At 46.1% G+C, this 14,866-nt stretch overlaps 1 protein-coding gene across 1 annotated transcript in view; it reads right to left on the reverse strand.

The window, feature by feature from the left end:
* Positions 1-1,531: 1,531 nt before the first annotated feature.
* The window catches only part of URM1 (ubiquitin related modifier 1), a 32,766-nt gene continuing 19,431 nt past the window's right edge, over positions 1,532-14,866 (reverse strand). The window contains exons 3-5 of the mRNA XM_006119011.5: positions 5,378-5,459; positions 3,837-3,885; positions 1,532-3,091 (exon numbers count right to left, since the gene is read on the reverse strand). Of these exons, the coding sequence (XP_006119073.1) occupies positions 3,023-3,091; positions 3,837-3,885; positions 5,378-5,459 (200 nt within the window). The 3' untranslated portion in view covers positions 1,532-3,022. The remainder of the gene's footprint in view (positions 3,092-3,836; positions 3,886-5,377; positions 5,460-14,866) is intronic.

Raw genomic sequence — 14,866 nt, forward strand, 5'->3', positions numbered from 1 at the left:
TGGCATTTCAACTTTTCTTGGACTCATCATAGTTTTTTCCACCTGAGGAGTTAACCCTTCCAGTTGAAGCGCACTTCTAAAAGGAGTAAGATTTCTCAGTGAGCAGCCAAAAGGAAAATGAGGGAAAGCACCCATAGAATTCCCAAGAGAGGAAGGGGCTCTTATGCAGTGCTACAAACATCCCCTTCCACCCTAAATCTGTTTTAAGTCTCCCACATAGAGTTTACTGTTCTCAGTCAGTTCCTAGATTGATCTAGAATCCCCCTTATGTTTTGTTTGTTCCCTTCCCACCCTCAGCAGTTCACTTACTGAAATTAATGACAAGTACATTCAGACCAAATAAAAGCCTTTAGCCTGTGTAATTCACAGCTGCGGCCTGCTGCAGCTGGATTTGACAGAGGCTGATAACTAATTTTATTACCCATAATGCTCAGTACTCTTCACCTTCAAAGCACTTCAGAAACATGAACAAGTTAATCATCATAATTCAGGAGTGGTTTTAGTTATGCATGTTCAGACAGGGTAAACACCTCTTGGCATAAACCCATCCCTGGAGAGGTCAAACAAAAGTGTCTCCCCTCTCCCTTCCCACCATACAAAATGCAAATGTGTTAAGTACAGCATAAAGGATTCATGCGTTAGACACACACATTGCCAGTGTCCGATTACCTGCTGTGTTTCTAGGTCAGCTACTATACAGCAGCAGAGACACCCATGATAGGCAGAGCAGGTAATGGTTAGGGCCTAACCAAATTCACAGCCATGAAAAACATGTCACAGGATGAATTCCATTGGGGAGAGACTAACATTTCTCAACTTGAGGGGCCTGATCCCAAAAAGAGTTGGGGAGGGTTGCAAGATTGTTTTAAGAGGGCCATGGTATTACCACCCTTTCTACTGCACTGCCTTCAGAGCCAAGCAGCCAGAAAAAAAATCAGTCATTAGCTGGGTGCCCAGCTATGAAGGTGCCCTGTCAGCAGCAAAGAACTAAGGGTAGCAACACCTTACTGTGCCACCCTTATTTTGCATTGCTGCTGGTAGAGGCTCTGCCTTCAGAGTTGGGCTCCCTGGCAGCAACCAGCACTCTGTTATGTAGCTTCAAAGGCAGAACCACAGAAGTAAGGGCAGCAGTACCACAACTTTTCAGGTTAGGATTCTTACAATTACAACACTGACATTTCAGATTCAAATGGCGGAAATTATGACATTTACAATTTTTAAAATCCTATGACCATGAAATTGACCAAAATGGACCATGAGTTTGGTTGCACCAAGTTACGATGCAAGAGACAAAAGTCATGTACGGTGCGGTACATGACAATTACATTTGGCTGTAATTAGTGTAATCTCAGGCTCAAGAAAAGCCTCCTGTGTGAACAGGAGCAGAGTGCTACAGTCCTGATGGAGGTGCCCTGGCAGAGAAACACATGGGACCAGGACTGGAAGAGGGGTAAAGGACCAACGCAGATCACTAGAGCAATACATATGGAGAACGCTTGGACAACATACATGAAACACGGATTCATGCCAGTGGTATCCACATCTCAGTTTTATTTACATGAATTTTGCCTTTTGCCTCCCCCACCTCCCCAGTACTTGACTGTGGCCTGGTGAGCAGTTTGGGACTGCAGAGAAGGAGTTTAAGCCTATCTGCATTTCCAGGGAAATTGCTGGAAATCAAATAATATCCTTACATTGTTAAACCCTGACACCTCCACACCACCTCCATGTCAGCCACAGCAACAATAGGACGTTCTCAGTAGGTAAAGTATGATGGGAAAGCTCACCTTCCTTTTGGGCAGCTGAGGGAAAGGTTTAAAAGATGTTTACTATTTGCTTTTTCAGCATTTTCATGCCCGTTTTCAGTACATTTCAGCCCCACTACTCTTAGATTGCTTATCAAAAACTGCTGCAACAAAGCCAGAGTGGTTGGTGCATACCTGCTCTGCAGTAATTGTTCCACATCTCTGATGCTGAAAACCACATTCATTGCAGTTCTTACACTTCTGCTTGCCAGCTCAGAACCAATGGGAATCTCTGCACCAGATTTCATAGGCAGAGGTCCTGCTTCTCTACGGTCTTGCATGTAGCAAAATTATTTGCACTTGTCTGGGTGCTTTGCTCTCATCTGCCAGTGTTGTACTTTACATCTGAGCAAAGGAGTGTAAAATTTGGATTTCCTAGTGTTTCACACCCACTTGGCACAGCTGTAATCAGGGACAAGATGAGGTGAGTGGAACAAGGGCCTCGAAGGTGCCTACACTGCAATTAAAAACCTGCAACTGGCCCAGGATAAAGAAGCTGTTTAATTGTAGCGTAGATGTTTAGGCTGAGACTGCAGCACAATCTCTGGGACCTTCCCATTTGGCTAAGTCTTAGAGTCTGAACGTCTACACAGCCCCAAAGCCAACTGCGGGTTTTTAATTGCAGTGTAGACAGATCCTACATGTATGTTGCCATCCACTCTCCTCCACCTCATGTGAAGACAGTTAAAAACCTAATTTCGCTTTCTTGTATTTCATGTTTCCTCCTATCTGCTAATGCTGCAAGGCATTTTGGGACAGTTCCTATGAAAAGCACTCCACCAAATAAACATCCTATTGTAAGAAACACAGCAATTGCAGCCAAAGCAAAATCTGCCCATCTTTGCCCTGAAATGAAGACACAACTTCTCCAGGTCTTTCCTCCAGCAAAAAGGCACCCTCCTCCCCTTCTGCTTAAATAAACTAATTTTTGGCACTGAATCCAAGTGCTCTCCCCTTGTGGATCTAGCAATAACATAACCAAATACAGCAGGTGCTCTCCCATCATCGATGCATCAGGGATTGCAGTCAGGAGAGGTTAAAAGTAGAAAGAAAGGTGGAAGACGTGCATGCCAGGCCAATCACTGGCGCAGGTTTTATTTGTACACCCAATGACAGGGTAAATGATTTGCCAGGGCTTGTAAGCGAGGCAGACAGTTCAGGAGATGTGAAGGTTCTCCCTCACTGTTTTGTTTTATGCCCTTGGGTCTTCCAAGAGCTTAACCTCCATGCAACGTCGAAATGAAAACCACATTATCCTGGTTCTGGAGTTTGTAGTCCAGCTCTCCCTGCAGATACAGAAAGAAGGAGAAATTATTTGTTAGGCATTTCCAAATAGAAGTGTCAAAAGAAGAATGGCTCATAACATGCCTGAGCACTAGGGACTCCACGGGGAAAAGCAAGGTTTAGTCCTTAACAAGGTGAGGTGGGGTAGACAGGAGGGAGAGCTCAGACATTCACTATTATGGGGATATGCCACTCTCAGAGCTGATGATTATATCAGCAGACTAGTTAGTGATTATTTATCATCTGCCTGTGAGGGCGGCCTGGGAGGGGAAGACATTACCTTGTTTAGCTAGGCCACATCTGCCCTGAAAGGATGAGCTGACCCAGCTACAATGCTCCAGGGCATGAAAAATCCACACTCCTGAGCAACATAGTTAAGCCAACAGCTAGAAAGCAGTAAGTTGACGGAAAAATTCTTCGTTGCTTTAATGATAGATAGAAATAGTTCTAGAGTAGCAAAAACCCCAAGGGACAGATCTGCTTTGTTCTACCTCAGCATTTTCCTTTGGCTCACCTGGGCATGTTATCCAAAACATGCAGTCTTCACCTCCCACGGGCTCATCTTATTATAATCAATGCTTCTCAACTGCCCAAAGCTGTGAAGCCATGTTGTTCCACCACTAAGCAAGTGGTTATCTCAAGCATGGCTAAGAGATGGGGAAAAGAATCTGGAATAGCTTCCTGAAGAATGGCCACCAGTCAGAATGAACAACATAAAAAAGAAAAGAAAATGGAAGTAGTACAAACCATAAGTTCCCAGTCTGCATCATTGATGAGCACCAAAATTCCTGGTCGCCTGCAGAACAGAGAAGTTGTCAGGAAACAGGATTGCAAAAAGCTGCAGAGTTAGCACCACCAGCTGTTAAAAAGCAGATCACAGGCAGGACTTTCTGTAAAGCTGATGTGAAAAAGGAGTTAAAGCACAGAAGTAGAAATAGGTACAGGCAGTGCCCTTTTAGATCTAATAAAAGGGGAAACACGACTGATCCCAAAGCTCATTTGAATCAGAAGACACCATTCATGAGAAGGCTCTGAGATGACATTTCAATACAATATAGAAAAGCCAGGTAATTAAAGCCCATGCACTGAAATCGAGTGCAGAGGGGTCAATTCAGAGCTTAGAAAAGCAATTGTAGTGCTGCTGCCAAAGGTTGTAAACACCTAGGATCAACTCAGAGCTCCTGATTAGAGGGAAAGGAATTCCCCTTCAGTATCCTGCAATTGTCTCTACTGCTACCAGGGGACCTGGCACACGCTTCAGCTCACAGAGACCAGTGAAGAATGTTAAACACCCCAACCTCCTCACTGCAGGGGGAGCGGCCTACACAGCACATTGTGCTCCATTTCTTCTGGTCTTTTTCCACAAGATTGGCCCCGTTTTAAAAATAAAATAATTTCCCAGCAGATCTATTTGTTGGTGCTTCTCAGAGTGACTGCACAGTGCACCACAGACACATCGCAGGAACCGAGGGACCGTCTACTTGCTAAAAGCTCAACCCTGCTATCTTTATGCAATGCCAGTACCCCAGGTGACAGGGAAGGGAAGGAAGCCATGAGTGGTCCTTCTTCAGACTTGGGACTTCATGCAGTGGGTTGTGAGGAGACATTTTGTGGAACTGGCCTGGGTTTAGTTTAGGTTCAGAAGGAGCTGGTGTTCTGATAGTCAGACCTGGCAGAATAGACACATTGCTTCCCAATCTGGGTAATTCTCTAGAATATTAACCCATCCTCCCACCACTACAGTACTGCTTTGCACTTGCACTAGTCTCAGAGGAAATCAATGCACCCTTTACAAAGAAACCTCCCATTCTTCCCATGGGGTAGTATTTAGCCCCATTTTACAGATGGGAATAGTGAAGCACAGAGGATAGAGGTGTGAATGGTTAACCAGTAAGCATCACCCTTAATGGGTAATGCTTATTGGTTATAGTTTACTGGCGGGAACTGCAGCAACCCTCCCCCCCCTTCCGCCGCGGCAGGGGTTGCTCCAATCTGGCCAGCATCCCTATCCACCTCCCGTTTAGTCAGCTAACTGATTATCTTCAACGTTTAACTAACAGAATTTTATATCCCTATCAGAGAAGTTAAGTGATCTACCTTTGGTCACACTGCAGGAGACTAGTAGAACTGACTTTTTTCCCCTATTCCCATTCAAGAGTATCCTCTTCCGTGCCATTCCTTTTAGCATGTGTCTGATAGAACCTTCTTCCCACCACCAGCAGTAAGATATATGCACTGGAACTTGTGGACAGGGAAACATGAGCAAAGTCTTCACCATCTGTACTTACACTGTGTCCCCTTGAATAAATAATTCTGGTCTCTCTTTTAATAGATTCTGTTTGATCCACTTTAGCAGGTTTCTGATGTCCCCTGAAAGGAGAGAGGATGATAGTTTATCCACTGCTGTTTCATAGGAATTCAAATACCAGGGCTCCAGCCCTCATGTCCCAGTTAGCAAAGTCATCAGGCTCCACTTGGGACAAGGACCTATGATGGGAACAGTTCACCAGTCTGATCACAAGATGTAGCCAGGATGTGGGGCCTTCAACGGACTAACAGACGGGATCCTCAAAACCCACAATCAGCATTCTCCGGGAAGGGGCATCTCCTTTGTTAGAAGTAATGCACACTCACAGCCCCATATACAGATTTGGCTGGATGCACATTTCCGACGACAGAAAATGCAAAAAAAAACCTCCAGAGTTAAATGGAACAGGAATCCAACATTTAAAACGGCAAACTTTAAATCTTTACAATTAAAGCAATACAAGCATGAAGATGATGAGTTCAGTAGTCTCAATGAGGATTACACAAGAAGCTAAGTTTGAGGCTTCTAGCGTTGGTAGTCTGAAGTACATGGTCAAAAGTGTCTCCCTTTTTCTCTTTCCCTTTCCCCCGGAAAAATGGCAGCATAACTCAACGGCTGACTGATTTCACTTGATCCTCCTAGAAACATTTACCTTTGGGCTGACAGGCATGGATACTTGCACGCTCTGTAAGAATTTGTTTGAGAAATTTAAGAGGAAACAAATGAGTTAGCACTGGATCCTCTGTTTAACAGTCACTTTGACAGACACATACAGGATACAAACTTGACTGCATTTACAAATCTCCACTCATTTTGGGTCTCATTTTTGGGTACCCCAACATGAGATTTGCATCCTGGAGTTGGCTTTCTGTTTGTTTTTGAAGTGCAGAACACCCAGTAGGGCAAGGGAACCCAGTGGGAGATGTGAGCATTCAGCACTTCTGAAAGTCAGGAACAGACACTTTTGAAGGTTTCAAGTATCAGAAGGGTAGCCGTGTTAGTCTGAACCTGCAAAAGCAATGAGGAATCCTGTGGCACCTTATAGACTAACAGATTTATTGGAGCATTAGCTTTTGTGGGCAAAGACCCACTTTGTCAGATGCATGTAGTGGAAATTCCAGAGGCAGGTATAAATATACAGGCATAAGAAAAGACTACCAATCAAGAGTAAGGGGGTTTGAAGGTTTATTACACACAGCCCTTGAGACATAGGCAAACCATATTAATGGATATATACACATGCATAAACAGACATGGTAGCAGTGGGCAATGGCTGTGGTAGTTCCACTCAAGCCATTTGTAATATCCTTTGGCATCAGACCTCTGCTCCCTTACCACATCTTCATGCACATGCTTTGTTTGATAGCTTCTTTATTAAAGCTCAGCCTTTATCTTTCTATTTCAGTAGGTGACAGGAAGGATTTGTCTTCCTGTAAAAGGAGGAGGAGACACTGCTAGCAGGTTTTTATAGTAACAATTCTACTTTGTGAGGCAAAAACAATTTCTTTAGTGATAGCATCAGTTAATTTCCTACTGTAGAGGTGAGAAGCATCAGAGGGAGAGAATCCATTACAGGGTTTGGAGAAGCCGACAAATTACAATGTGGAGTTCTCCTGCATTTGCTTCTATATTTCACTATTCCACAATCCACTTCATCATTCTGAATCTACAATCAGTTATTCTCCCAGGGCTCCTTTAAAGAACCTTTTGAAAGCCCCAAAAGAGCTTTATGGGTTTCAAAGGCACAAGGGAGTATTCCCAGTGCACAAATCCACCTATAAGATACTAGGGCTTGAACCCCCTCTAGCTGAATCAAAGGGAATAACGGGATGTATTTACAACACAGCAAGAGAGATGTGCAAACTGTTCTTAGTCACTGTAAATATTCCACAAACCTCTTTTACAAGCTGAGCGAAAAACTATTTTTGGTACAGCTGTCGCATGACTGATCCATGAAATAAATACCCTTGTAATGGGGGTGACACAGTCTTTGCACTGTGTCAGCACATTGTGCTGAGCTGTCAGGGAAGCTCCCAGGAATAAAGCTTTGTTTTTTTAGAGTAAATCTACACAAACGTAGGTGCTTTCTTTTACTTCTGGAACATCTGTGACTCTCCCCATATGAAGCGTGATCTGTCTTACACCTGTTTACAGCTGAAGCAATTACAGTTCGGGATTTTTTTCCTGGAAGAAGTGTGTCCTTTAGGATTTCTTCCATTTTCCTCTTTCACGCATCCTTTATGGCCTTGTGTTGCTGGGTTTCTCAAAAATACCTTGGTCTCATTGCTTTAGGCAGCTAGCAAGGATTGCCTAGAGAATGGTGCCAAGCCATGCTGCCTCCCAAAACTGGAGGGTGTGTGTCACGAATACACTATCTGTCTCGTGGTGGCAGATTGCACTGTACATTGGGTCAGCAACTAAGGGCAGAACAGGGATTGCTTTTTAATGAAATATAGTGTAGAGAAGTCTAGCAGAATGGAATATATTATTCTCCAAGGTGATCACTTCCCTGGAAACAGTGAGCAACAGACAGAAGGCACGAGGGGCTGGTCAGTCAGTCAACCACTAAAACATGAGCTAACTTACGTCAACTTTCCACTGAAAATTGCTGCTGCAACGTACAGCACACATAGCAAAAACAGGTTGGCTACATCTACACAGCAGGCTTTTTGCACAAGAACAGTTGTTCTTGTGCAAAAACTTGCGGAGTGTCTACACTGCACGCATGTTCTTGGGCAAGTACATTTACAGTAAGGCGTTGAAACAGGGCTTCTTGCGCAAGAGTTATTCCTCTCCCCACAAGGAATAAGCCCTCTTGTGCAAGAGCTCTTGTGCAAAAGTGCCAGTATAGACGGAAACAGGGGTTTCTTGTGCAAAAACCCCTATGGCTTAAATGGCCATCAGAGTTTTCTTAAGTAAGAGAGTGTCCACATTGCTATGGATGCTCTTGCACAAAAGCACATGGCAGTGTGGACGTACTCCTGCGCAAAACAGTTTGTGCGCAAAAACCCTGCAGTGTAGACGGAACCCCGGGTGTAAGTTCCTATCTCACTATGAAAGGATAGCTACGGAGTGAGGATGAAAACCATGTCTAAAGGAGGAGGAAGAGTGCAAAAGGGAAAACCATCCTTTCCCCAGCAACATTATGAAAGTAGGGATGTAAAATTGCTGCAGCTCCACGTGAGGTTGCCAACTTCCAGCCTGCACAGGCTGGAAGCCGGCAGCCCTGTGGGGCTGAAGTAGCCTTCTGCCTGCAGGCTGCTCTTGGGTAATGGTTAACCGCTACCTGGTAAGCATCACCTGTTAAGGGTGACTATCAGTTATCCATGCACCTCATTATATGAACGGTCTTATACTTGTGAGCAATGCACTTTCATGAGGGCACAAAACAATGGAGGTGGATGATAGAGGATTCTACTTTGATGGAGTAAACAGTCTCTTCCTTTGGGACCCGTCAGGACAGATAATTTAAAAGTTAGCACACTGTACCAGGACTGGCAATTCAATGCCATCTTAAAACTGAAAACTGGAAAAATAATTGAATAGGCATCCAGCAAGTACAGAATGAATCTTTTCGTACTTTGGATACATCCATTCAAAGCTGAGGAATAGGCTTGATTGACATCACAGCTGGTCTTTTGCTACAGAATGCTGCATGGCTAGAGGGACTGGTAATCTGCAACTCTGCACGTCTCCGATTGCTTTAATGCTTCAATCCTACAGCTCTGCATTATTATGGTTTTCGTACAATTCGTTTTTTACTTTTATTTACATAATGAAAACTGAAATACGAAGCATGACATGCTTCACTTCCTGGAGAAGATACCGAACAATGTATGCAGACATTCCAATGCTCCGAATTGGAATTATATATTACATCCACTGCAGTTGAACTTTATTTGTACAACCCTAAATTAATCTATGAATCCCTAAACCTAACCCTATCCCTTTCGGAACCACAATTTGATTATGGACCTAAACCTAAGTGCAATGTAGTGTACATTAGTCTTTTAAAAAAGAAAGTGTCTTAAAACTGTGACTAACTAGTTTTTCCCAGGGCAGTAAAAGCCAAGATCTTTTTGGTAAAAGCCATGCCATCCCTGCATTGTGAACAGAGGATAGCTGCCAGAAGATGCTTGCAATGGGGCATGGCTTGCTTATTTTGAGATTGTGTTGGAAAATTTCCTCCCCTTCCATAATAAATACAGTATTTTCAGCTTCAACTGTACTGGCAGTTACCGAGCCCCAAAAGCTGCATCCACACGTCTGAGACATGTTCATAGGAGAACTATACAATACAGAGAAATTAATGCACCCCCTGCTCTGAAGTGTCCTTAGCCTCTGTTTGCCAGAAGCTGGGAATGGACAACAAAGGATGTGACCTAGGGCAGGGGATGGGGTATGAGTGCAGGAGCAGGGGTGCAGAGGGCTTGGGTTGTGACCTGGGCTAGAGGTGCCAGGTGCTTACTAGCCAGCAGCCCAATGGGTCTCTCAGCCAGACTCCCTGCCTGCTGCACCCCAACATGCCGCTCAGAGAGGGCCGCTGCAGGGGACATGTATATCTCTGCGCACTGCGTCCTCCCTTGGGGGGAGGTGGGGCTCCGCGAGCTGACTGCACTGCAAGCATGGCCCAGGTTTCAGGCCAAATGGGAGCTGCAAGATTGTGCTGAGGGGAGTAGGGATGTTAAACTGAATAGGCGATTAACCTCATGGATTCTTATTGGTTACTCGACTATTATATAGTGCTCAGGGGTGGGGCTGGCAGCCAGTGTGCTCCTCACTCCCGGGGAGCCCCCTGCCATACTGCACTGCTGCCTCTGTATCAGAGGCAGCAGCGTGGGGTGCCAGGTAGGAGCTGGTCCGCAAGGGGAGCCAGTTTAAAAATCAGCTCCCTCATGGACTGGCTGCTTGTTGCCCCGCGCTGCTGCCCCTGATACAGAGGCAGCAGCATGGGGTGGCAGCAGCCCTGTCCAGGAAGGGGGACTGAGCTCCCGGACCTGGTGTGAGCCAGATCTGAGCTGGGTTGCCTGCCCGCCTGGCTCCTAATGAACTTTAAATGCAGAGTCACAGTGGGGGTAGGTCCTGGACCCAGCACAAGCCAGGATTGAACTGGGCCACTGGCCAGCCTGCTAAAAATTTTACTGGCGGGGGAAGAGGGGAATGCGTGTAGTCCATCAAATTAACCTATATAAGCTTTTGCTTATTGGTTAATCGACTACATTATTATACCTCTAGGGGGAATGCATGAAGTGGTGGGTTCAAGTCCCCCTTGCCCTCACGGGACAGGACAGCCAACACCCAGATTGCCGCAGTGGAAGGCGAGATAAGGGCACAAAGAGAAGCACATGGCCCCTGCAGCCAGCAGCTTTGAGTGGCATGTGGGGGTGCGGGCAGGCAAAGAGGCTGTCCAAGGCACCCGCTGAGCCACAGGACGGTGGCAAGACAGACCTGGCTTATGGGCTGTATTTTGCCTGCCCCTGATTCAAAGAATGAAAAAGCCATGCACAGACAAAATACAAAAACTGAATCAGAGTACTTGGACTGTAAGGTCTTTTGCTCAGGGACCACTGGTTGTTCTGTGTTTGTACAGCACCTGGCACAATTGCCAAGCAGAAACCTCACTGCTGGGGTGCCAGTTTTATACTTTATCTGCACTGCTTACGAAAGCTGACCCACATCAGGATATTTAATATTTACAGAAGCACAGTTTCTCAATGTATGCTGCCCTTTGGAGGGGACATCACATAGTTTGTGGAATGGCACCTCTGTGCTGCTCACTGAACATTATACAATAAATATGTTAAAAAGTAGGGAACTAGATGGCTCAGAGGATTGATAGGAGAATCTTGAGCTGTTTTCCTTTAGGACAGCAGTTCAAAGCCAGCTCAGTTCAAGAATGACCAATATTTGTTACCATCACGCAGCCTCAGTGAAATGTTGGTAGCTTCAGTCCAGTTCCCAAACACAGGCCATCAAGCCCACTCTAATTGTAAACAATGGGGCCAACTGGTGCTAACCTCAGCTGAGGTGCCAAGGACAATGAACTACCTTCAGACCCTCAGGTAATTCTCTGCAATTTGGGGTTGAAGCACAATGGTGGGGAGTCCTGTCTCTGTTCTATGGACAGAGAGGACTCAGTTTTCAGGGCTGCCGACACAGTGCCTTTCACCAGCACAATATTTCACAGGAACATTCTGAAGTTAATAGAAAAGCCAAGGAAACGAGTGCAAGTGTGAGTGCACCGAGTGTGCTGTGAGAGCTGAAAGCCACAGGACTGCTGCATGTGCCCATTCAGCCCAACAGGAATGGACAACTCCCCAAAATGGAGAGTACTTTCAGTGAAACAAAGCCACTGGCTTGTCACACAAGTGGACTCGCTGCATGAGCAAGTACCCAAAACCCAGGATCATTTTCAACCCCCTCAAGCTGCATTATAAATATCCCTAATGTGGTCCAAAGATCTGCATAGTCTCCAGCTTGCTCCTCTTTCAAATCTACCAAAGTCTGATATGTCAGATCTAACTTTTCTTTCAGAAACAATCAGCTGGGAATCCTCTTAGAGAAAGTGATCTGGGACGTCAGAGTGCTGCCTTGGTACAAATGCCTGGGCTCATTTGCACCCTCAAGATCATAGATCTCTCTCAACTCAATAAAACCTCCTACGCCTGAGGGATTCGTCAGCAATAGCTCAGCAGAGAGTGCACTCACTGTAAGCAGAGAGAACACAGTCATGGGAGACAGGTGCCTGGAATAAGAAACACCGGTCCAGCTTTTCACTGCCAAATCTCACCAGCCAGGTAAACATGCAGAAACCCAAATGTTGCCCTGAAACACACATTTGCTGATATTGCGCTAACATAATAGCAATGCATGGGAAAACACAGCCCTTCCACTAACAAAGAAGCTGTACTAACACACAGAGGGCTGTGTGTCACTGGCAGATTTACACACAAATACAACATACATACACACACGTCTCCTCAGACACACACACCATACATTAACAAGTAGATGAATTCCCCAACCCTCCCACTTGAGCTTTCAGAGGGTGTATTTCCAGTAATAGCTTTGTCTTGGGTACAGAACAGGGGTATTCTTAAGAGCTAGGCACTGGAAAGTTCTTTTCTGGTTTGTAATAAATAAAATATAGGCAGCCCTGCTCACTAATAGGTCAGTGTTGCAACAGCACAGCCAGTTTTCTCAGGCTGCCTTACGGACACCTCTCTATGGGAGTCCCATTTTTCTGACCCAGAATAAGATCGTTTATCATACTGACCACGGCAGAGCTTCAATTTGTTGAGGTCACTAACTCTGGCCAAGCTCAATTCCGCCCATAATCTCAGCTACTGGCTTGTAACCATGACAAAGTCCCCTCCGCACGCCTCTTCTATCACTACTCCCTCTGCCCTCATGAGAAGAGAATTTGTAATCCTTTGCCAGGTTAGGAGGTTTACTTTTCAAAAACAGAAAGCCAGACTCTTGTCGAGTGCAGGAGTCAGGGCAGGGCCTTCAGGATGTGGGGGGGAGGAGGGAAGAAGGGGGAGGCGCAGAGGCTAGTGCCATGGGGAGGGGGGCGGTGTGAGACTTAGGATAAGGGTTGAGGAGGGGCTCAGGGCAGGGGGCTGAGGATGTGGAGGAGTGAGAGAGGGGTGGGGGGGTAAGGAGGAGCTCAGGATGAGGGGAGACCCATCTGACAGAGCTCTCTTTCCCTTTCCAACTGGCAAGGGCCTTCTGTCTCCCCCCAGCTTCCTGGGGTCTCCCCACTCACTGGCACTGCAACCGGGGGCAGGAGGCTACTTACCTGGTCTGGAGGCAGGCAAGATGGCAAGTCTCAGCCCTGCTGGGCATTCTCTTGGTGGTGCAGCTGCCCCCAGTGGCCACTTTGCAGAATGCTCTCCCCTGTACACACTGCCCCCAAGGCCACTCTCAGCATCCCACCCCTCCCTTTCCATGTTCTGGAGTGCAGTCCCATTTTCCTGGCACAATCAAACCCTTTCCTTGCTTTAAGTTTGGATAAGAGGAAGCTGCATACCAAATTTAATACCCTAGCTCCCTTTAGGAGGAGTTTTTGAACAAATACAGAAAAGTACACAACATCTCCAAAAATACATCATTCAGCCAGGTGAGCGCCTTGTCCATTCTACTGAATTCTAATCAGCACAAGGGCCACGTGTCATGAAAGGACCCACTGTAAAAGTGGACACAAGCCTAGTTAATGTACAAAATGAACCTGCAAAGCAGATGGTAGGGTACCACAAGCTGCAGCAGCAGATCTGGAATGGCTGACAGAAGCAGAATCAGAGGCAAAAGGGTTAAACTCTGGCTACAGCTACACTAGAAGCATTACAGAGGCCCAGCTGCACAGATGCAGCTGTGTTGCTGTAGTGTTTCTGATAAAGATACTTTAAGCCAGGGGTGAGCAACCTGTAGCTATTGGGGATGTAGGTGTGGTCTGGAAGACAATTTGTTTACCATTGCCGATGTGCAGGGGTGCCAGATTCCACTGGTTTCCATGTGCATAGTTTTTTTTCTTACCAATATTACTAAAGTGACACACATGTAAAACAAGGACACGTGAGAGTTGTGTGCACACTCTGCTTCCAATCAAAGCACTGCTCCGGTTCAATCAGCCCTCCCTGAAACTTATAGATACACAAGCTACCTCTTGGTTCTGACAATCTTGCGGCTCACTGAGATGAAGGAGGGCCACTCATACAGCCCACTCACTAGCCCAGATTGTCCATAACTGCTCTAAGTGGATAGGAAAGAGCTCTCCAATTGGCTTAATTACTTCATGTCTCATGAGGGTCAGTAGCCACAAGAGGCTCTCCTGCTGTCTACACTGTTGCTTAAGCCAATATAACTTCCTTCCCTTAGGGATGTACTGAAGTTCTAATGTAAACTAGGGACATTTGAGTGTAAATTACTAACCATTTAACCAATAAGCAGATACTTATCCATTAATGGTGCCAGTTACACTCAGCAAAGCCTCCTCCGCAGCAGCCAGGTGGGCAAGGGCTACCCACTTGGCTCCCAGGGAGGAGGCTTCCCTGTGCAGGTAACTGGAGCTGCTGAGATTTTCAGGGGTTACACAATTACCCTAATACACAATTTTTAACATGCCTACAACAGACAGTCTCAGAGTCAAGGCATGGTGACTGAGCACAGACCACAGCAAGGCTGAGACACTAGGGATGTTAGATATTGACTTATTCAATAGTTGAATAACCACATGAATTCTTACCAGTTACTCAATTATTCCATAGTCCCTGGGGGCAGAATCAGCAGCCAGTGCACTCTGGCCCCATTCCCGGGGAGCCCCCTGCCACCCCACGCTGCTGCCACTGATAGAAAGGCAGCAGTGTGGGGTGGCAGCAGGCCCGATCTGTGGGGGTTCCAAGCTCCCCATGGATAGAAGCTGCTCTGCCTCCCATGGAGCAGCCTCTGTTGGCGGGAAGCTTGGGCCGGT

The sequence above is a fragment of the Pelodiscus sinensis genome, chromosome 23 (assembly GCF_052426305.1).
Source record: "Pelodiscus sinensis isolate ZL-2025 chromosome 23, ASM5242630v1, whole genome shotgun sequence".
NCBI classification, from domain to species: Eukaryota; Metazoa; Chordata; order Testudines; family Trionychidae; genus Pelodiscus; species Pelodiscus sinensis.